General features: G+C 39.5%; 1 protein-coding gene across 9 annotated transcripts in view; it reads left to right on the forward strand.

The window, feature by feature from the left end:
* Positions 1-23,299, forward strand: part of FOXJ3 (forkhead box J3) — a 140,607-nt gene that overhangs the window by 51,952 nt on the left and 65,356 nt on the right. For all 9 annotated transcript variants that reach the window (XM_021096929.1, XM_021096935.1, XM_021096936.1 and 6 more), the window contains exon 4: positions 1,348-1,422. In XM_021096929.1, coding sequence (XP_020952588.1) covers positions 1,348-1,422 — 75 coding nt within the window. The remainder of the gene's footprint in view (positions 1-1,347; positions 1,423-23,299) is intronic.

Here is a 23,299-nt window from a genome sequence, read left to right on the forward strand (position 1 = left end):
GTGGCTAATTTCTTGGGTGCTTGGGCGGTGGGCCACCTCCTTCTCCCATGTTCTGCCAAAAGGTAAGACAGTTTGTCTTCTTTCTCTTTGAATGGGCTTACTGTTCTTAGGAATTCATTTGTTGGGCTGCCTTGCACCCTCAGCTGTCTGATGTGGCTTTAAAATAGCCTTTTTTTTCCCCCTTATCCATTGGTTTCTCATTGTTGGGGAAGGGACGTTAGTCTTTATAACTGTTACCTTCCAAGTAGAGGTGGAGCTCTCATTCGTAAGCTTTAAACTGATAGGTGGTGGTGAGATGGGCTTGAATTTATGTTCTCTGGTTATATTTTAAAAACTTCATTAATCCCAGTATTGCCCCCAGGAGAGGCATGTTTTATTGTAGGCTTTGTTGTTAGAGTTCTGAATTTTATATCGAAAATAATATGATTATACCAAAAGATGACCCACCCACCCCCAATTCCAAGTAGTAGCTACATGCATTTGGAGCCCTTCTGCCAAATACCTGGCCATTTTGGAACAAACAAAATTATAAAATGGATTTTGGAGCATTTCATTAAGAAGAAATTGCCTTTGAGTATTTTCTGTGAAAGTTGTGGCACCGTCCTACTTATTCATGGAGGATTTCATGTTTCCTAGATTGTCCAGGTTCCTTCTCCAAGTTGTCCGTTCTTTCCTACTGCGTTGAGGAACCTACGTATCCTTGCTGGTTTCTGTAGCCAGTGTCATCCCATGTGGTTTTCTTTCTTGCATATTGTAGGGAGAATCTGTTGGATTTTATGTGCTCTTGTAATGGAGTAGTGGGATTTTTTTTGTTTAAAACTTTCAAAACTCCTTAAAAAGTGATGACACATGCCTGGTAGAGCATTTGAACCTTGCTTAAAAGTTAAAGGAGGATGGTGGTCATTCCCTCTAATGCCGTGTAGGGTAACGCTTAGCACTTTACCCTCTGGCTTCTTTCCAAGAATAAGTAAATTAGCTAACAAATATGTATATCACAATTAAAATCATAATATGCATACAATTTTATATTTGGCACGTAATATTTAACATTAATTATTGACATCTTCCTATATCCTTAAAAGGTCTTAATAAACATTTAAAATGGGACATATATTCCATTATTTGGAATTTTGTAAAATGCAGTAGACTCTGTCTTTTCCAATAACTACTTCCCTTTGCAACATTCATAATTTGAAAATCAGAAAGGTTTAAATTTGAAGCTCGTTTTTAAAGGTTATTCCTTTTGTAATTGTATTCCAGTGCATAGAGATATTTAGGGTATTTAAAGGAGGGTTTTGGTTTTTGGATTCCAATGACGCTATGGCTTTTCTTCCTTTTTAATTTCAGAATTCCATTCGACATAATCTGTCCCTGAACAAGTGTTTCCTTAAAGTGCCTCGATCCAAGGATGACCCCGGAAAGGTAGGAGTTGTTTTCTTGAGATAAAAGTATTGGATTCTTCATTGTATCTCTTGGCATGTTTGAATCAGAACTATATCTTTAAAAGAATTGGAGTGAAAGCATTCAAGAACTTGCCTAGTTCAGTGATCAGGAACCATTGTGAAATAGCAAAGCTCTCCCTCACCCCACCCGCCCCGTCCCACCTCACCTCACCTCACCCCACCTCACCCCACTTCACCCCACTTCACCTCACCTCACCCCACCTCACCTCACCGTCTTTTGGTTGATATGTTCCAAGGACCAGCCAGCCGGGGAGAGGTTTCTTTTTAGGCAGTGAGAAGCTGGCTAGTGTAGAGCCTGCCCTCTGTTGCAGTTTGCGGTTTCTAATCTAGTTTTTGTGGGTTACTCTCCTAAGTGTTATGTACTAAATTCAGTTTGGCTTTTGAATTGCTCATTGGAACCACAGCGTAAGAGGTGAGTCTGTGTGTAATTGACAATAAGTGGAAGTAATTCTTACCCCGAAATAGAATTTTCTTTTATTTCCTTGTCTTCTTAGTTTCTGTTTGTTCCTTTTCATTCTGTTTATCTTTTGCCATCATTACATTTTTAGTATTTTATCTGCAGAAACTTGCCCGCTTTTGCTTCCAGGTTGTGTCAACTCCACTGTGGCCTGAACCGGGTACTAGTTGCCAGGATTCTAAAACTCAGAGTACTTGCTTGGACCGTATGTGGTTGTCGTGATAAGTTATTAGTTGGATTAGGACTTTGAGACAGTGTGTCTTTTGGCTAGCACTCATCTTGTTTGGATGGTTAGACTTCTTGTCATCTTTAGATTACTGTCCTTGGAAGAATTTTTCTAGAGTATAAGGTTGGTTATGTTATCACCCTGCTTAACAGTGTCCTGGAGATGTTTCTTTGTTATAAAATATCTTTTACTATCTTTCTTTAATCTGCCTTTCTGGCTGTGATTTCACCTCATTCATGACCCACTGTGAGGAACTATGAATGCACTTTTCATATAGTTTTCTCTTATTGCACAAACTCCCTCTGTCTGGTGTACTCCTTGCCTTTTAAGATTGAGCTGCGCCATCTGCCCTCTGGAGCTTTTTTCTTTTCCTATACTTCAGCTGGGTTTGTTGTTCCATCTTTTGAGTTCCGGATGCTCTGTCATTATTGTAGTGGGTTCCTAACTGGTCTCTCCATCCTAACACTTGCTGTCTTTACTTTTAGGAGCCAGCCCTTTTTCATAAATGTTAAACTAATCATATGATTTCTGTGTTTAAAATCTTCATTGGTTATCTGCTGCCATTAGGTTTAGGTCTAAAGAGGGTAGGGATAATAGATATGTTGTTCCCTTTTCAACCCCAGTTGCTTGCACAGTGGCTGGTGGCACTGAGGAGACACTCTTGAGTCAGTGGAAGTACGGTTGACTCTTGAACAGTGTGCAGCTTAGAGGCCCTGACTCTCTGCAGAGCTGAAAATGCCAAGTATCACTGATAGCCAGCCCTGGGTTTCCATGGTTCCTGCGACCCTCCGTGCTACCTCTCTAGTCAGCCAGCTGCCGACTGTGGAGTAGTGGTTACTGTTGGAAAAACCCGTGTGTGGGCAGGCCTCTGCAGTTCAAGCCTGTGTTGTTCCCGATCCGCTGTATTTCATCCTTCGCTGTACCGCTAACTCGCTGAGCTTAGACATGGAGAGCTACTCACCTCAGTTGTGAAGCAGGCACGCTTAAGTCGTGGATGTTTTATAGCACCTGCTGTGACCTGTCCTTTCAAGTTGGTTCTCAGTCGGGTTGAGTAGATTATGGCAGTGGTCTTCTTATTTGGCCCAATTTATTATTTGTGTGCATTCGTGACTCTCTAGTGTTGTGCACAGGAATTGAATTTTTCTTTCCTTTAAACCAGGCTTACTATACAAAAGAAGAATTACAACTTTTTGTATTTGTTTTATTATAATCGCTGATGGTTAGTGTATGTGAATCTGACTCAAAGTCTGCTTAGTAGAGTTTAGAGATTTCTATTTTGTTAGATTTCTATGAAAATACTAATTGAAATCTGTAAACATCCGTTCAGACTTAATTTTTAAATGAGGTTTAAGTCATTAAAAGATAGAAAACCAGCACTCATGAATGCTTAACTATCTTATGTACTAAATTGTAACCAATTGGAGACCTACTTAAAAAACACTGTGCTGTCAAGTTTTCTTTTGTGCAAAACGTAAAAGCTTTTCTCCAGCTTTAACTAAATAACACCCCCGGGGTGAGGCAGATACGGAAAACCTGTTCCTCTTTGCAGCTGTTCTTCTCGAATCAGGATTGTATTTCTATGTGTGACCAAAACAGAATCCAGAAGTAAATGGAATCCCGGGAGGTTAATGAAAGCTTTCAACTTTTACCATTACTCTGTAATTTTAAAATGCTGTTTTTAATCTAAGCACATCACTGTTCTCATTGATTTTGACCATTATAAAGGACACTTATAGTATACTTTTATTTTAGTCTCAGGGTGATATTTAAATACCCGTTATGCTCACTGATTTTGGTCAGAAGTAAATGTTGTAAATCTGATCTTATAAAAAAGTACGTTTAGGCGTTCCTGTCATGGCTCAGTGGTTAATGAACCCAACTAAGATCCGTGAGGATGCCGGTTCGATCCCTGGCCTCACTCAGTGGGTTAAGGATCCGGTATTGCTGTGAGCTGTGGTGTAGGTCACAGATGTGGCTCAGATCCCTTATTGCTGTGGCTGTGGTGTAGGCCAGCGGCTTCAGCTCTGATTGGACCCCTAGCCTGGGAACCTCCGTATGCTGCGGGTGCAGCCCTGAAAAGACCAAAAAAAAAAAAAAAAAAAAAAAAAAAGAAAAGAAAAAAAAATTATGTGAATAAAGTTATTTTAATTTTTGATGCCAAAATAAGATTTTTGTTTAAAAAGGTTCCGTTGCTTAAAAATTTTGAAAACCTCAGATCTAGCCCATTTTATAGAAGAGACACTAAGGCCAGTAAAGGGGGAATGACTTCCTCAAGTTGGGTGTGGAGTTAGAACCCAAGTGTACTGGCTAGACTGACTTGCAAGTCACAGACATCTATTACAGACTAACTCGAGGGAGAAAATAGCTGCAAGAAGGACTGGAACTGGAGCCACATTCTTAAACTGCATCACCAGGAATGTATCTTCCGCTCCTTTGGTTCTGCTAGCTTCTCTGACGGCTTCATTTTCAGCCCAATTCGTGGCAGAGATGCCATCAGCAGCTTATGGCATATATTCTACTAGATCAGTTAACCCTTAGCAGAGAGTGTTTGGTGCCCTCCCCACCAAGGCCACTGGAGTCCAGCCATCTTCTGATAATGAATGTTCAACAATCAGAATATACTGGTGCTTTTTCCATTCTACCAGTCTTCCATGAAAGGGAAGCCAAAGTGTTAGCTAAGTTTTGGTACTTATGAATTGTTTTTTCTTTTTGTATTACAGTGTTTCCTGGCATTTGAGGAGCTTTTCCAAAACCACCCTCACCACAGTGGGAGAAAACCATTGAGCCAGGGTGGGGTGGGAGTAGTTTTTGGCTGTGGGTCCCCTTAGGATTTTGCCAGCTGCTGCCGTGACCCAGATGGGTCCAAGAGGTAGAGGTGGAAGGAGTTCCTAGAGCATCTTCTTTCCCATACTTTTAGGGTAGAACTCCCTGTTCAGTGTATTACCAGAGAGGTGTGGGGCCAGCATAAACTTGAGAAGTACTGTTGAGTTACAGGTGCTTTTATACAGCTGTGTATTCCTGACTTGGGCCTTTGTTTTGTCTTTGTACTTGCCCATGTATGTTGATGGTCTGAAGTCCACGTTCTTTTCCCTGAAACTCAGTTCAAACAGCTACATTATTGCTTTCTTTGAAAAGAAACACAAACAAAATGAAATTCTGTTTTGCCTCCATCCTGCAGCTTCTTGGGGACAGAGTCCTGTTTTCCCTTGATTACACCCCTTTTTCTCTATCCAGTCTCTCTCTTTTTAGATTCCTGTCTTTTATCTCCTCTCTTATCACTAGCCTTATTTTCTATATTTTTGTCTTTTTTTAATCTAATTTTTTTGGTGAATGTCTTTTTTTTTTTTTTTTTTTTTTTGTCTTTTTAGGGCTGCACTTGCAGCATATGGAATTTCCCAGGCTAGGGGTTGAATCAGAGCTGTAGCTGCTGGCCCACACCACAGCCACAGCAACACCAGATCCAAGCCACATCTGCAGCCTGCACCACAGCTTCTGACAACTCCAGATCATTAACCCACTGAGTGAGGCCAGGGGTGGTTACTGGTCAGAGCCTGGGGGCCTCCGGGTGTGTGGGGAAACACTTGACCCATTGCTAGAGAATTAGCCTTTGGAGGTTCTGAGATTGTGGTTATTTTCTACTGCTGTCCTCTGTCATAATATGAAACTGTAACATAGTGACTGATGGCTTTTTTTCAAAGGGTATTCTTTTTTGGCCATGTTCGTATGGGGTTGTATTTATTTGTAGATTATCTGTTTTTGTTGATACCCTGTTTTGGTCATTTGGTTTGTAAAAGGATGCAGAGAACTGGAGGGGTTTGAGAGAACATAAGATACAGTATTAGGTGATAAGCAGTGTTGCGGAACCGTAGGTCTGTACCCTGAAGAAGGAAGACAGTAGATTTTAATTCTTAAAGTAGGTGCGTAATTTTTGTGAGGAAGAAGTTGACCTCTCATCTGTGTCTTGGAAAAAAACCAACGGAAAGTAGAATTTAAAGGTTGGACCAGAATAAGCACATCATATTTATTGGAGTGAGAAAACACTCCTAGGGGCCTCAGGGAAGGCTTTAGAGTTTTTTCCCATTCCTAAAGCACTTCAAGGAGAGAAGAAGTTCTTAACCTTTGCAGTTTTAACTCAGGAAAGGTGAGAACCCCAGTGGGACGCCAGAAGAGGGCATGGTCCAGTTTAGCCGAGGGACCGGACAGAGCAAAGTGGAGGTGGACTCGGCAGTGAAGGGAGTTCGTGTAAGTACCACCTTGAGGTGAAGACGTGAGTTGGTGCCGAGAGTGCGAGTCGAGGCTCAAGTGGATCGTGAGTGTGAGGCGGTCCGTCAGACACGTCAGGGTTAGAGAGCCCAGAGTGAGCACGGGGAGAGGCATTCAGAGAGGATGGGAGAGGCTGCGCTGGATGGAGACGAGACAGCGCTGCGGAGAGAGAAGAGCTCTCCCGGAACCCTCACGGTGCACTGTTAGTCAAAGCAGTTAGTTTAATTAGAGCGGTCTTTTCTTTGCATATGCAGTTTTCTCTCTCCTCTCGAGGGTGGGAGATAAGGTTGTTATTGGCTTCTCTTTTCCAGATCTAAATTGCTTTTTACAAAATAGTGTTTTGCCCTCAGATACATTTTTTTAAGTTACGTATTGTAAAATTCATTCTCTGGGGTGTGATTCTAGTAGTTTTGACAAATGCACACAGCAGGAGCATAACCATGATTGAGACATAGAACAGCATTGCCCCCCCCCAAGCTTTGGAAACCACTCATCCATTTTTATCCCTGTAATTTTGCCTTCTCCGGGAATTCATGTAAGTGGGCCTCACAGGAGGTGGCCTTTTGCATCTGCCTTCTTTCCCTTGGCATAATGCATTTGACTTTTTTTTTTTTTTTTGTCTTTTTGCTATTTCTTGGGCCGCTCCCGCGGCATATGGAGGTTCCCAGGCTAGGGGTTGAATTGGGGCTGTAGCCACCGGCCTACACCAGAGCCACAGCAACGTGGGATCTGAGCCGCGTCTGCAACCTACACCACAGCTCATGGCAACACCAGATTGTTAACCCACTGAGCAAGGGCAGGGACCGAACCTGCAACCTCATGGTTCTTAGTTGGATTCGTTTCTGCTGTGCCGTGACGGGAACTCCTCAGATTTTTTTTTTTAACGCTTAGATTCAGCAATTAATTTGACAAACACTGAGATTCAAGACAATGTTGAATTAACATAGTAACATTTAATAGTCATATGTGAGTTATAGTAAATATAGGTGAGCTATCTCTTGGAAAGCAGTTGTGACATAGTAAAACCTTATTTATCTTCAACTTAAATAATTTCTTTCTTTTCTTTCTTTCTTTTTTTTTTTTTTTTTGTCTTTTTAGGGCCACAACTGTGGCATATGGAGGTTCCCAGGCTAGGGGTCAAATTGGAGCTGTAGCTGCTGGTCTTCACCACAGCCACAGCAATGCAGGATCCGAGCTGCATCTGTGACCTACACCTCAGCTCATGGCAATGCCGGATCCTTAACCCACTGAGCAAGGCCAGGGATTGAACCTGTGTCCTCGTGGATGCTAGTCAGAATCGTTTCCACTGAGCCATGACGGGAACTCCCTAAATAATTTCCAAAAGGATTAGGTTAAGGCACTGATGATTTAAAAACAAGATGTGGCCAACTGTTAGTCATTTAATAGAACATACTGTTTTTAAGTATCCTTAACATTTAGAGAAACCTTTTACTATGCTACAGTCAGTGTGCTAATTACATATTATTTTTAATCCGTTGGTTAAGAGTAAATTCCTTAACACTCTTTCCTGAGCAACACTTAGATTAACTTGATAATCAGTGTAACATTAATAAAAAGCTATTACTTGTTCAACAAGGATGTTCCACTCATATTACATCAGTGTGTAATAGGCCAGGGTGCTGTGTGTTGACCTAAAATTTCAGTCAGAAGTTATTGGAATAATTAAGTATACTTTATTTGAAGTGATAAATATTAGTAATGATGAAAATAAAGGCATTTAAGTCTGTCTCTGACACATCTTTATTTCTGATGCATTTTCTGTACTTAAGAAAAGCAAGAAATTTTCGTATTAATCATCTTTATTATTGATTTGATCACTTTTAAGAATGCTGCCTAATTTTCACTTGGGTGCCGCTTTTTGCCCCCTCTCTCTAGAATTAATCTTTGTTTTAGGATATCTTGAAGTTTATAGGCGATTTAGTTTTGGAAGATGTGTTCAGGGCTACACAGTTCTAACTTGTGATCTTTCTTTGGGATTTTGTGGACTAAGACAGTCTTGTGCCTTAGGAAGACCTTAACTTGCTGTGCCGGAGTTGTTGGTATGGATTCATCACAACGTCTGCATTTGTGTATCGTCCCTTTGCATATTTACAGCCTAGGGCGCTCGTTTCCAGGCACTGTCTCAATCTTTAGAACAAACCTGCTTTCAGGCCCCAGTTTTGGATAGTGATCTTTAAGCCCGTAGTAGATTTTTCTATAGCAGATCAGGTCACTTAAGTCTCACATAGCAGAATGTCACATAAATGGAATCATTCAGTATATACTTTGTGACTAGCTTCTTTCACTCAGCATAATGTCTGTGATGCTATTGCGTTGTCAGGTGTTTTTTTCTTCGTAGTATTCCATTGTATGCCTGTACCATGGGTTTTTGGTCCATTTATCTGTTAGTGGACATTTGGGTCCACTACTAGGAAATTGTTAGACAGGTTTTATATGGACATATGCTTTTGTTTCTCTTGAATAAGGGAGTATTAACTTGGTAAGAAACTGCCAAGTCTTTCTCCAAAGTGGTTGTGTATTTTGCATTACCAGTAGCAAGACATGTGAATTCCAGTTGCTCCGTATCCGGACCAACAGTTAGTATTACCTGTCTTTTTAATTTTAGTCATTGTACTGAGCATGATGTAGTGTCTCACTGTGGTTTTACTGAGTTTTCCTGACGACTGTTGATGTTGAGCACCTTTTCGTGTGTGCTTCCTTGTCGTCTTTGTATCTTCTCTTCTCTTCTGAAAGCTCTTTTGAAGTCTTTTGTCTTTTTTTCCTTTTAAAATTTGGTTGTCATTACTGAGTTGTAAGAGCTTTATGTATAATCTGGATATATTTTTTCTTGGATTTATATTGTGTAAACATTTTTTTCAACTGTGGCCTGCCTTTTTGTTTTCATAACAGTGTCTTAAGAGTACAAGCTTTGGATTTTGACGAAATGAGATTTATTAATTTTTAGTTTAGTGATTAGCGACTTTTATGTCCTGTCCAGGAATTCAAACAAGGTCATAAATATTTTCTCCTGTAGGTTTTATAGTTTTAGATTTTACATTTAGGTCTATGATGCATTTCAAATTAATATTTGTTTATGGAGTATTTAATATTTCTGTTGAACTGTTCTTTTATCTCTATAAAATGCTCTTAAATTATGAATATTTCTTTTGAAACTTTATTTGTCTGATATAATGTAATGACTGTAGTTTTCTTAGTATTTTACTTTTAGTCTATAAATTATTTAAAGTGTGTATCTTATAAACAAGCTATAACCATTGACTTTTTAAATTTAGTCTGACAGTCTCTGCCTTCTAATATGATTAGTGATTTGCTTGCTCTTTGTTTTTCTTTTGTTTCTGTGTTGCCTCATTTTTTGCAGCCTTTGGAGTTAATCACATAGTTTTATAGTATTTTATTTTATTCTCTCTGGTGACTTCTTAGCTACGCTCCTTTTATTCATTTTTTTAGTAGTCATTCCAGAGCATACCAACTTGTGCTGTTATCTAGGTCTGCTCACAGCTGATGTTACACCACCTCTCAGCTCACCCCTTGTGCTTCAGGCCACTTGCCACACAGCCTCCTCCCATCCACCTCACAAGTGTAATAACCTCACAGCAGTGTAATTCCCTTTATCTGCCCATCCCTTTCTTTGTGCTTTTGTCATATCTTGTACTTCTCCTTGCCTCATGAATCTCATCATAGGGTTTGGGCTCTTTTTTTTTTTTTTTTTCTGCTTTAGAAAGTTAGTTGTGTTTTTTTTAAGGAAATTATGCTGAAGATGCTCTTTTCTGCAAATCCAGGTTTTAAGCCTAACAGCATCCTTTGGCATTTCTGGTAGTGCAGGTCTGCGGGCAACAAATTGTATGGGCTTTTGTTTATCTGAAAAGGTTTTTATTGTATCCTTAGACTTTATTTGGCTGTGGAATCTTGAGTTTTTTTTGGGTTTTCCTCACCTTTCAGAACTTTGAAGCTATTCTGTTATCCTTGGCCTCCCTTATTTTTGGAGAAAAGTCACCTGTCCTTTATATTTTTATTCTCCCGTGTGTAATATACCCATCTCCAACCCCATCTCCTCTTTGGTAGCTTTCAAGATTTTTGTCTTTTATCTTTAGGTTTGAGCAGTTTGACCTAATAAGAAGAGGCTTAGCAAATTTGGTTTTTATCCACATTTGGGATATTTTTGATAATTATTTCTTATAAGCAATTATAAGAATTTCTCTCCTTTTAGTGTCCAATTAAAGTACGATAGACTGTTTGACATTGTTTCCTAGATCATTGAGGCTTTCTTTTTTTTTTTTGTCTTTTTGCTATTTCTTTGGGCCGCTCCCGAGGCATATGGAGGTTCCCAGGCTAGGGGTCGAATCGGAGCTGTAGCCACCGCCTACACCAGAGCCACAGCAACGCAGGATCCAAGCCGCGTCTGCAACCTACACCACAGCTCACGAGCTCATGGCAACGACGGATCGTTAACCCACTGAGCAAGGCAGGGACCGAACCCGCAACCTCATGGTTCCTAGTTGGATTCGTTAACCACTGCGCCACGACGGGAACTCCGAGGCTTTCTTTGTTTTCCTTTTTGCTCCTTAGATTGGATAATTTTTACTGATCTACAAGATCTCTGACTCTCTGTATCCTGTTCTGTCATATCTAGTGAACTTTATAGTCTAATTATTGGGCTTTTTAATTTTAGAGTTTCCATTTGGTCCTTTTTTTGTGTAAAGAGAAAATTGGTGAATTGAGTTCAGCCATTGGCTTTGATGCTGGATTCGGGATTCTGTGTTGTCTCTAAAGTTTGTCAACATGAGACGTGTCCAGGAGCTTGTGCGTCACCTTTTTTTTATAAGAAGGTACGTAGCACTGTCCAGATCTCCACAGGGTGTAAAAATCCCCTGAACCTAATCCATTCTTTCATCTGATTCCTTTCATCATCATTGATGTTTTGAGATCCTGGGAATGAAAACAAAACAATGAGAAGAAATGAGATTAAACAGTTATTTCAGTGGTAAATAATTTGGATTACTGTATCACCTCCAGATGGTCTACTACCTCTAATCTCTGTTCACCTCTGCTCCGTCTGTTTGTTACATGGCTGCCTTAAGGTATGGTACACAGATAAGCACATAAGCACACCTCTGTGGTCACATTTTCAGCTTCAGCCCTCAGCTTCATGTTTCTAAACTTTATGCTGATGCTATACTGCACCACTTTTCTTAGATTTATGATGCACTTAAATATCTTAATATTTTTGTTCATATTCTTCATTGTATTTAAGTAGTCTTTCTTTTTTTTTTTTTTAAGGCCATACCTGCGGCATATGGAGGTTCCCATCCTAGGGGTCGAATTGGAACTGTAGCCGCTACCCTATGCCACAGCCACAGCAACGCCAGATCCAAGTCACATCTGCAACGTATACCATAGCTCTTGGCAGCACTGGATCCCTAACCCACTGAGTGAAGCCAGGGATCGAACCTGAGTCCTCATGGATACCATCCCTCCCTCTCTGTTTTCACCTGTTTTCTTTTTATTACCATACTTCTTTGAGCATTCTGCTGTCACAGCTCCTGAATGATGTAGCTATCTGTAGTTTGATCTTTTCCATCCAGTTGTGAGTTTTTTGTTGACAAGGATTTTTTTCAATTTCATCGGCCCTTAGCATCTAGCATAATATGTGATACATAGTAGAGTTTAATAAATGTTTTTCACAAGAATGATGTTTATCTTTTCTTAATTAATTAGGAAGTAGTTCTGCTCTCGAAGTTCCCATCATGGCTCAGTGGTTAATGAATCTGACTAGGAACCATGAGGTTTTGGGTTCGATCCCTGGCCTTCCTCAGTGGGTTAAGGTTCCAGTGTTGCCGTGAGCTGTGGTGTAGTCGCAGAAGTGGCTCGGATCCCACGTTGCTGTGGCTCTGGTGTAGGCCAGTGGCTACAGCTCCGACTAGACCCCTAGCCTGGGAACCTCCATATGCCGAGGGAGCGGCCCTAGGAAAGGCAAAAAGACAAAAAGGAAAAAAAAAGACGTAGTTCTGCTCTTAAGGGAACTTTTCTAGTTGAATATTAATTCTCCTGGTCTTCAGGTGTTTTAGAAATTGCCTCTTTGCTTCTTTTCACTTCTACCTTTTCTGTTGATCAGTAGAGCAAGGATCAAGACTGTTTATTTCCCTTCTTAATATGAACTCCCAAATGCTTCAAATTTGAGAGACTTTTGGAAATCTTATTCTTCAGGCAGGTTAACTACTTGACTTGCTCTGACCTTAGTAACTATTTAGAATTTCGATTAAGATTGACATGGTCCAAAGGAAAGCCAGAAAAGAGTTTGAAATCAAGACTTGAGTTGTTTCTGGGCATGACCACTGACTGCTTTGTGACAAGCGACTTTTGACTGTATTGGGCATACCAGTGTATTAGATTAGAGTTCTTTAATTCCTGTTCTTTCTCAGTTAAAAAATTTTTTCAGTTATAATTCACATACCATAAAATTTACCCTTTAAAAGTGTGTGATTCAGTGGTTTTTACTATATTTGCAAAGTTGTACATTCATCACTAGTATCCAATTCCAGAACATTTTCATATTATCAGCCCCAAAAGAAACCCATTTCTCATTAATAGGCACCCTCCCTCGTGCCTCAAGCTTTTGGCAACCAGTAATTTACTTTCCATTTCTGTGGCTTTGCCTGTTTTGGATGTTTCAGATAAATGGAGCCATATATAATGTGACTTTTTGCATCAGGCTTCTTTCATCTAGTATAAGGTTTTCAGGGTCATCTGTATTGCAGCATATAGCAGTATTTTATTCCTTTTTACGACCGAAGGATAGTTCATTGTATGGATTTATCACGGTTATGTCTTCATCAGTTGACGGACATTTGGGCTGTTTCCGCTTTTGGCAGTTATGAAAAATGTTGCTCTGATCATTTATGTACAAGCTTTTGTATGGGCATAATGTCTTCATTTCTCTTGGACATGTTTTCATTTCTCTAGGACTGTAATTGCTGGGTCATGTGTTTCATCTTTTGAGGAACTGCCCAACTGTTTGCTGAAGCGCCTGCACCATTTGACAGTCTCAAACTATGAAGGCTTCCAGTTTTTTTCTTACCCTTGCCAACACCTTTTTGTCGTATGTGCCTTTTTGATTATAGCATCCCGGGTGTGAAGTGGTAACTCTGTACCAAGGGTTTGATTTACATTTGCCCTGAAGGCAAAGAATGATGATTGCCCTTTTGTGTGCATACTGACTTGCCTTTTGTTAGAAATTGTTGGAGATGAGAAAGAATACTGGGAGATTAGTACAAAGTAAAATGTGGTCATATAATGGGAGAGGGAATATTTTATATGTGTTATATTTAATCCTCAGTATATCACCAGGGTCCATTGGACTCAATTTTGTTTTTGCCTATCTATTTTGAGTAGTTCTAATTTGTTAAGATGATTATTTTATGACTTTTATTCTTTATATAAAATAAGTCTTCCAAAGAACAAAGAGAAAATATATCATCTTAAGAATTATTTCATCATTGCCCATCATTTTTTCTCCATCATGCGCAAGCATCAAAATTACAAGATGCAGCAGAGTAATTGAGTGACATAGAAGAATGATGCCATGATGAGATTATCACTATTATCCATCATGTGTTGCCCAAAAGTCTTGCATCTTTCAAGAAGGCATAATAAAGTCTTTAAATGTCATTTAAGTCTTTTTTTTCTTTTAGTTTTCATTGAACATAGTTGAGAATTGAGATATTTTTTTCTGCCTATAATGACAAAAAGATGAAAATTGACAGAAGGAAATGGTGTACTATTATTAGTAGAATCAGAAGAGGAATACAGAGATGGACAGCAGCACCCTAGACTCTAATTATGATGGCGTAATTGAGTTGATGGTATTGGTAATTAGTTTTCCCGAACCCGAGAAATACCGAGTTAGTGATACATTCCTAAGGACAAAAAGATACTTGCTATTTTCAGCCATTTAGCCATTCAGGAAGGTCTTCATCATGCAGTATTTGTGACTAGAATCTGAGGCATCCCGTTTTTTCCGTAGAAAGTCACATTACAGTATTTTTTATCTTTTAAGGTGTTTGTGCACCAAAATTCACTTGATACAGTCATAAATGAACAAATCCTGAAGTCTAATGTGTATACAAAAGTACTTAGAGGGAATTAGATGATATAGAAATTCAAACATTTATTGGATTCATCATTCTGTTTTGGGTTTCTAAACCAAATATAAAAGATTTTTTTTACATTTATGGAGCAGAGATGGCCATCCTTCAGCAAAGTTCTGAGCCATCAAATATTACAAATGTATTGTACTGGCAGTTTGAGCAGTTAGTCCCATTCAAAAGATATTGACCAATTGATGTACATATCTTCAAAACCAGAAGATTTTGAATATATTAAATATAACGCACATTACATATGTAATACAGAAAATTTGTATTTGCTATGTTCAAATTCCGTCTTTTTTTTTTTGGTCTTTTTAGGGCCACACCTGTGGCATACGGAGATTCCCAGGCTAGGGGTCTAATTGGAGCTACAGCTGCCAGCCTGTACCACAGCCACAGCAACATCAGATCCGAGCTGTGTCTTATGCCAGTATCTCATAAGATTGTTTCTCACTGTCCTTATATTACTTATTCTGTAAATTATTTGCAAAATGACTAAACTATAAACAAGCAGTGTCTGGACACAGATAGCAAATAAATACTAATGGCTAGTTTTCCTGCTTTATTACTTAGGGCTAATTGTCATGGAACTCTGAAAGAGTTCCCTTCATGGGTTCAGTGGTTAACAAACCTGACTAGGATCCATGAGGATGTGGGTTCTACCACTGGCCTTGCTCAATGGGTTAAGGATCCAGTGTTGCCATGAGCTGTGGTGTAGGTCGCAGACACGGCTCGGATCTGTGTTGCTGTGCCTGTGGTGTAGGTCTGCACTTGCAGTTCCGATTCAGCCTCTGGCCTGGGAACCTCCGTATGTGGCGGGTGTGGCCGTAAAAATAAATAAATGAATGAATGAATAAATGAATAAGTAAATAAGATATGAGGAAAGTGGATAAAGGGTTTGGTAACTTGTCCCAGATTGTTGAACCATAGCTGGTTAATAGATATTCTCTTCAGGATAGCACATGACCTTCAAAACATTGTATAGGCGTACCTCATTTTATTGTGCTTTGCAGATACCACAGTTTTTACAGATTGAAGGTTTGTTGAAACCCTATGTCAAGCAAATCTATTTGGCACCATTTTCCCAATAGCATTTGCTCACTTCATGTCTCTCTGTTACATTTTGGCAATTCTCTCAGTACTTTACACTTTTTCATTATTAGTATTTTTGTTACAGTGACTTGTGATCAGTGGTTTTTGCTGTTACATATTGTAGTTGTTTTGTGATGCCATGAATTGCGCCCACATAAGACCACAGACTTAACTGATAAAGGTTGTTTGTTATCATCACTCTTTCACTTACGAGCCTTTCCTCCATCTCTCTCTTCCTCTCCTTGGGCCTCCTTATTCCCTGAGACACACCAATAATGAAATTAGGCCAACTAATAACCCTGCGGTGGCCCCCAAGTGTTCAAATGACGGAAATGGTTATATTCTCTCACTTTAAATCAAAAGTAGAAATGATTAAGCTTAACGAGGAAGGTGTGTTGAAAGCGGAGATAGGCCAAAAGCTAGAATTCTTGTGGAAAAAAGTTAGCCAAGTGGTGAATGCCAAGGAAGAGTTCTTGAAAGAAATTAAAAGAACGACTCCAGTGAGCATACGTGTAAGAAAACGAGGAGTTGCTGCGTGGCTCAGTAGATGATGCATCTGGCATTGTCACTACAATGGCTCGGGACACGGCTGTGGCACAGGTTAGATCCCTGGCCTGGAAATTTCTGTATGCCGCAGGCGCGGCCAAAAATATAAAAAAATTAAAAAAAAAAAAAGAAAGAAAGAAAGCAAAATAGCCTCTTGCTGACGTGGAGAAAGTTTGAGTGGTCTGATGGAAGATCAGACCAGCTACAACATTCCTTTAAGCCAAAGCCTAATCCAGAGATGTTTTTTTCACGCCTGCTAATAATAACACAGTATCCATTGTGCAGCCCATAGACAAAGGAACAATTTTGACTTTCAAATCTTATTATTTAAGAGATACCGAGAGATACATTTCATCAGGTTATAGTTGCCATAGACAGTGATTCCTCTGATGGATCCGGGCAGAGTAAATTGAAATTGTTCTGGAAAGGATTCAGCATTGTTTGTGCTATTAGGAATACATGGATTCATGGAAAGAGGTCAAAACATCAAGATTAACAGGAGTTTGGAAGAAGCTGAACCAACCCTTAAGGATAGCTCTGAGGGGTTCTGGACTTCAGCCGAGAGAGGAGCTGTAGTCATGGAGTGCGAATAGTAAGAGGACTGGAATTAGGAGCGAAACCTGAAGATGTGACTGAATTGCCGCAGTCTCCTCATCCATCAAAGTCCATCAACTTTGATGGATGAGGAGTTGCTTCTTCAGGATGAGCAAAGAAATGGAATCTACTCCTGGTGAAGGTGAAGACTGTTGAAATGACAACAAAGGATTTAGAATATTACATAAACTTAGTTGACAAAGCAGTAACAGGGTTTGAGAGGATTGACTCCAGTTTTGAAAGAAGTTCTATGGGTAAAATGCTAACAAAGAGCATAACATGCCACAGAGAAATCATACATGAAAGGAAGAGTCAGTTGATGTGGCGGGCTTTATTGTTGTCTTATTTTATTGCATTGCCGCAGCTACCCTAACCTTCAGTAACTACTACCCTGATTAGTCAGCAGCCACCAACATCAAGGCAAGACCCTCTGTCAGCAAAAAATTAAGACTAGCTAATGGCTCAGATGGTGGTTAGTATTTTTTAGCAATAAAGTATTTTAAAATTAAGGTATGTGTGCATTGATTTTTTTTAGATATAATGCTATCAAATACTGAATAGACTACAGTATAGTATAAATAACTTTTATGTGCACTGGGAAACTTAAATGTGATTTGCTTTATTGCAGTATTTATTCTATCGCAATAATCCACTGTTGAACCCTCAGTATGTCTTGAAATATGCCTGTGATGCTTTTGTTGAAATTCATCATGCTGTATTACTCTGGAAATTTTTTATGGGGCGTTGCCTAGAAGGGTAGGAAGTGAAAGAGACTGATACCAGGTGGAACAAGTAGCCCTGACTCAGGTGGAACAAGTAGCCCTGATAGTGAATTTAGCAGATATAAATTTCGAAAAAGCCATTATAAATATGTCGAAAAATTAAAAGTAAACATATTCCAATAATTAGTGAATGAGGAGATGAGGAATTTGAATACAGACATAGAAACTATAAAAGAAAACAAATGAAAATTAGAGAGCTGAAAAGTACAGTAACTAAATGAATAATCCACTGAATGGCCTAAATGGAGTGTTGGATACAGCAGAAGAAGAGATCGCTTAATCAGGAATATCTAAGAATTACACATGTGTGCCCAAAATAAGGTTTAAAAAATTAAAACTCCTAGAACTACAAAAAGAAATAAGCAAATCCACAGTCTTTTTTTTTTTTCCTTTTTAGGGCCACACCCGTGTTATATGGAGCTTCCCAGGCTAGGAGCTGAGTCAGAGCTGTGTCTGCCACCTACACCACAGCTCACGGCAACGCCGGATCCTTAACCCACTGAGCAAGGCCAGGGATGGAACCCACAACCTCATGGTTCCTAGTTGGATTCGTTAACCACTGCGCCATGACGGGAACTCCGATACCAAAATTTAATTAGAAAAATCAGAAGGGTCTGAAGTCATTTACTTAAGCACATATCTTAAGAAGTTAGAAAAATAAGAGCAAGTTGAGTCCAAAGTAAGTAGAAGGAAGGAAATAATAAAGATAAATAAAACTAGAAATGAACAAACAGCAATGAAACAAGAATCTAAAATATTTAAGGAAAAAGCAATGCTGGTTTTACACAGACTCTTACCAAAAAAAAAAGATAGTAGATAATAAACAGTTTTCACTTGATTTAATGAGGTCAACATCACTTTATTACTAAAGTCAGACAAAGAAATAACAAGAAAACTATAGACTAGTATCTTTGGGAACTAATACTAATAATCTTTAACAAAATATTAGCAAATTAGATTTATTGGTATGTAAAATGGAGAATATATCATGACCAGTTGGGATTTGTTCCAGGAATGCGATGCAGGTTAAGAGTAGAAAACTAATTGATTTAACTCACCATGTCAGTAGAAAAATCTGAAAAATCATATCTCAAGGGTAGAAAAGTTTGACCAATTTAATACTCATTCAGCAAACTAGGAATAAAAGGAATTTCTTTTATTTGATTAAAGCCATCTATTAAACCTACAATTCGTATTTTATGGTGAGACAGTGAATACTTCTCCTTTGAGATTGAGAACAAAGCATGTTTGCATTCATTGTTATTCATTCTCTTAGAGTCCAAGCCAGTGGAGTAGGGCAAGAAAAAGATAGAAAACATCCAGGTTGAAAAGGAATAAGTAGAAACTTTTTGCAAACAACTTTATTGCATGTGTAGAAAATCCTAAAGAGTCACTAGAATTCATAAGTGAGTTTAGCAAAGTCATGGGATACAAGGTCGATAAAAAAAATTTTTTTTTTTGTCTTTTGTCTTTTTAGGACTGCACTTGCGGCATATGGAGATTTGCAGCCTAGGGGTCGAATCGCAGCTACAGCTGCTGGCCTACCCCACAGCCCAGCAACCGCTGGATCCAAGCCACGTCTGCGACCTACACCACAGCTCACAGCAATGCCAGATCCTTAACCCACTGAGTGAGGCCAGGGATCGAACCCACAACCTCATGGTTCCTAGTCAGATTTGTTTCTGCTGTGCCACGACAGGAACTCCACAAGGTCAATATAATTTTGTTATACTACCAATTAATGGCTGGAAAATGAAGTTTTAAAAAAGCAGTTTCATTTATAATAGCATCCAAAATAGTGAAATAAGTCAGGGAGGTACATTTTAACAAAACATAAGCAAACATGTTTCCTGAAAACTCTCAAACATTAAGAGAGAGAAAACAGCTAAGTAAATGGTGCGATATAGCGTATTAAGGACTAGCGGACACATCGTTAGATGTCAGTCTGCCCCACATTGTTTACAGAGTTCATACAATCCCAGTGAAAATTCTAGTAGACTTATTTTTTCTTTTTAAAATGACAGGCTGGTTCTCGTTGCTGTATGGAAATACAAAGGACCTAGGATACACAAAACAATTTTGAAAACAGCTACACTTGTAGAACTTAGTGCTTGATTTCGAGACTTTCTATACAGCTATAGTAAAGACAAAATGGTATTGGTGTAAGGTTAGAAGTGTAGATCAACAGAACAGAGTTTAGAAATAGACTCACATAGATTCAGCTGATTTTTATTTTATTTGCTTTTTAGGGCTGCACCTGCCGCATATGGAGGTTCCCGGGCTAGGGGTCTAATTGGAGCTACAGCTGCCACCCTGTGCCACAGCCACAGCAACACGGGATCTGAACCACGTCTGTGACCTACACCAGAGCTCACGGCAACGCTGGATCCTTAACCCGCGGAGCAAGGCCAGGGATCGAAGGTGCAACCTCACAGTTGGATTCATTTCCGCTGCGCCACGACAGGAACTCCATTCATCTGGTTTTTAATAGAAGTGCCAGTGTAATTCACTGGGGGAAAGCATATATACAGTCTTTTCAAGAAATGGTGTATATCTTTTTTTGTTTTTAATGGCTGCACCCGTGGTGTATGGAAGTTCCCAGACTGGGGATTGAATCAGCCATAGCTGCATCCTGTGCCACAGCTGCAGCAACGCTGAATCCTTAACACACTGAGTTGGACAGAGATTGAACCCATGCCTCTATAGCAACCTGAGATGCTGCATTCGGACTCTTAACCCACTGTGCCATGGTAGGAATTCCCAAGAAATGGTGTATATCTTTTTGGAAGAGAAATTTATATTGATCCTTAGCTCACACACAGAAAGTTAACTATGAGTGGATCAGAGACCTGATCATAAAAAGATTACAGTAAACTTCTGAAAGAGAGCATGGGGCAAGGTGTTTTCCCTGATGGAGCAGGAACATCTAAGTGTGTGTGTGTGTGTGTGTGTCTGTTTAGCTAGGAGACAAATAACACAGACCACAAAATAAAAATTGATAAAGATTTTTGCTCCTTAGAAGACTGCCAGGAAAATGAAGAGACAACCATAGATTGGGATTAAATATTTTCTATCCATCCACCCATCCATTTCTGACAAAGAATTTGCTGTTGAAAAAGTATAAAAATTCTTATAGCACAAATAACCAAAAGTCTTATAACCCAAATAAAACATGAGACAAAATTTATGAAAACTGATTCACAAAAGATGGGTCATGGATGGCAAATAAGCACATGTAAAAATGCCTACCCGCATTTTTCATTAGAGAAATGCACATGAAAATCACTGAGGTACGACTACACGTCCACTAGAATGGTTGTAACTGTAAAGGCTTAAAATACCAAGTATTAGTAAAGACACAGAGTAGCTCAGCTCATACATTGCTGATGGTCATAGAAAATGGTTTGATAGTGTGAGTTTCTTTGTATGAAACTTTAGAAGATGCAAAACTATAATGATAGGGAGCAGATCAGTGGTTGTATATATGGGATGCAAAGGAAGAGGGGTTTCTTGGGACACAAAAAGGAACTTTTTAGGGTGAAGGAAATACCCTTTTTATCTTTTTTTTCTTTTTACACACGTCTTTGTTCGTCAATACATGGTGTTCATTTATACTACTGATATACTTACTATTTCATCAGACACAAACATTCTGTAGGAAGACACTGTTTTTCCTACAACATCACCTTAATTTATATTTGCCCTGATAATTTTATAAATGATTTTTATTTTTTCCATCATAGCTGGTTTACAGTGTTCCGTCAGTTTTCTACTGTACAGCAAGGTGACCCAGTGACACATACATGTATACATTCTTTTTTCTCACATTATCATGCTCCGTCATAAGTGACTAGATATGGTTCCCAGTGCTATCCAGCAGGACGTCATTGCTTACCGGTTCCAAAGGCAATAGTTTGCATCTATTAACCCCAAATTCCAGGTCCATCCCACTCCCTCCCCCTCCTGCTCAGTAACCACAAGTCTGTTCTCCAAGGCCATGGTTTTCTTTTCTGTGGAATCTAATCTATATTAGATTCCAGATGTAAGGATATCATATGGTATTTGTCTTTCTCTTTCTGACTTACTTCACTTAGTATGAGAGTCTCTAGTTCCATGTTGCTGCAAAGGGCATTATTTTGTTCTTTTTTATGGCTGAGTAGTATTCCATTGTGTATATATACTGCATCTTCTTAATCCATTCTTCTGTCAGTGGACATTTAGGTTGTTTCCATATCTTCGCCATTGCAAATAGTTGCTGCAATGAACATATAGGTGCATTTTTTTTTCAAGGAAAGTTTTGTCTGGATAGATGCCCAAGAGTGGGATTGCTGGGTCATATGGTAGTTCTATATTTAGTTTTCTGAGGTACCTCTATACTGTTTTCCATAGTGGTTGTACCAATTTACATTCCCATCAGCAGTGTAGGAGGTACCCTTTTCTCCACACCCTCTCCAGCATTTGTTATTTGTTGACTTATTAATGATGGCCATTCCAACAGGTGTGAGGTGTTTTTGATCTGCATTTCTCTAATAATCAGTGATGTTGAGCATTTTTTTGTGTGTTCGTTGCCCATCTGTATGTCTTCCTTGGAGAAATGGCTATTTAGGTCTTTTGCCCATTTTTCAGTTGGGTTATTGGGTTTTTTTGCTGTTGAGTTGTATAAGTTGTTTGTATATTTTATTTATTTATTTATTTATTTTTGTCTTTTTGCTATTTCTTTGGGCGCTCCCACGGCATATGGAGGTTCCCAGGCTAGGGGTCCAATCAGAGCTGTAGCTGCTGGCCTACACCAGAGCCACAGCAACTCTCGATCCGAGCCGTGTCTGCAACCTACACCACAGCTCACGGCAATGCTGGATCATTAACCCACTGAGCAAAGCCAGGGACCGAACCCTCAACCCCATGGTTCCCAGTCAGATTCGTTAACCACTGCGCCACGACAGGAACGCCAGGATTGTGTGTGTGTGTGTGTGTGTGTGTGTGTATTTTAGATATGAAGCCTTTGTCGGTTGCATCATTTGAAATTATTTTCTCCCATTCCGTAGGTTATCTTTTTTTTTTTTTTTTTTTCTTTATGGTTTCCTTTGCTGTGCAAAAGGGTGTCAGTTTGATTAGGTCCCGTTGGTTTATTTTTGCTCTTTGTCTCTGTTGCCTTGGAGTCTGATCTAAGAAAACTTTTGTCTGGTTGATGTCAGAGATGTTTTGCCTGTGTTCTCTTCTAGGAGTTTGATGGTGTCTCGCCTTAGTTATGTTTGAGTCTTCAAGCCATTTTGAGTTTATTTTTGTGCAAAGTGTGAGGGTGTGCTCCAGTGTCATCGATTTACATGCGGCTGTTCAGTTTTTCCAGCACCACTTGCTGAAGAGACTTTTTCCATTTTGTATTCTTGCCCTCTTTGGTGAAGATTAATTGACCGTAGATGTATGGGTTTATTTCTGGGTTCTCTGTTCTGTTCCATTGGTCTGTATGCCTGTTTTGGTACCTGCTTTTAAAGGGAATTGTGTGTGTGTGGTAGAATATACATAGCGTAAGATCTGCCGTTGTAATCGCTTTTCAGTGTGTAGTTCAGTGGCATCAAGGACATTAATACTGCTGTGCATCCATCCCCACCATCCAGCTCCAGAAGTTACCTCCCCACACTGAACTGCTGTGCTCACTGCATGGTGGTTCCCCATCCCCCTCCCCAGTTCCTTGCAGCCGCCGTTCCACTTTG

The sequence above is a fragment of the Sus scrofa genome, chromosome 6 (assembly GCF_000003025.6).
Source record: "Sus scrofa isolate TJ Tabasco breed Duroc chromosome 6, Sscrofa11.1, whole genome shotgun sequence".
Classification (NCBI taxonomy): Eukaryota; Metazoa; Chordata; class Mammalia; order Artiodactyla; family Suidae; genus Sus; species Sus scrofa.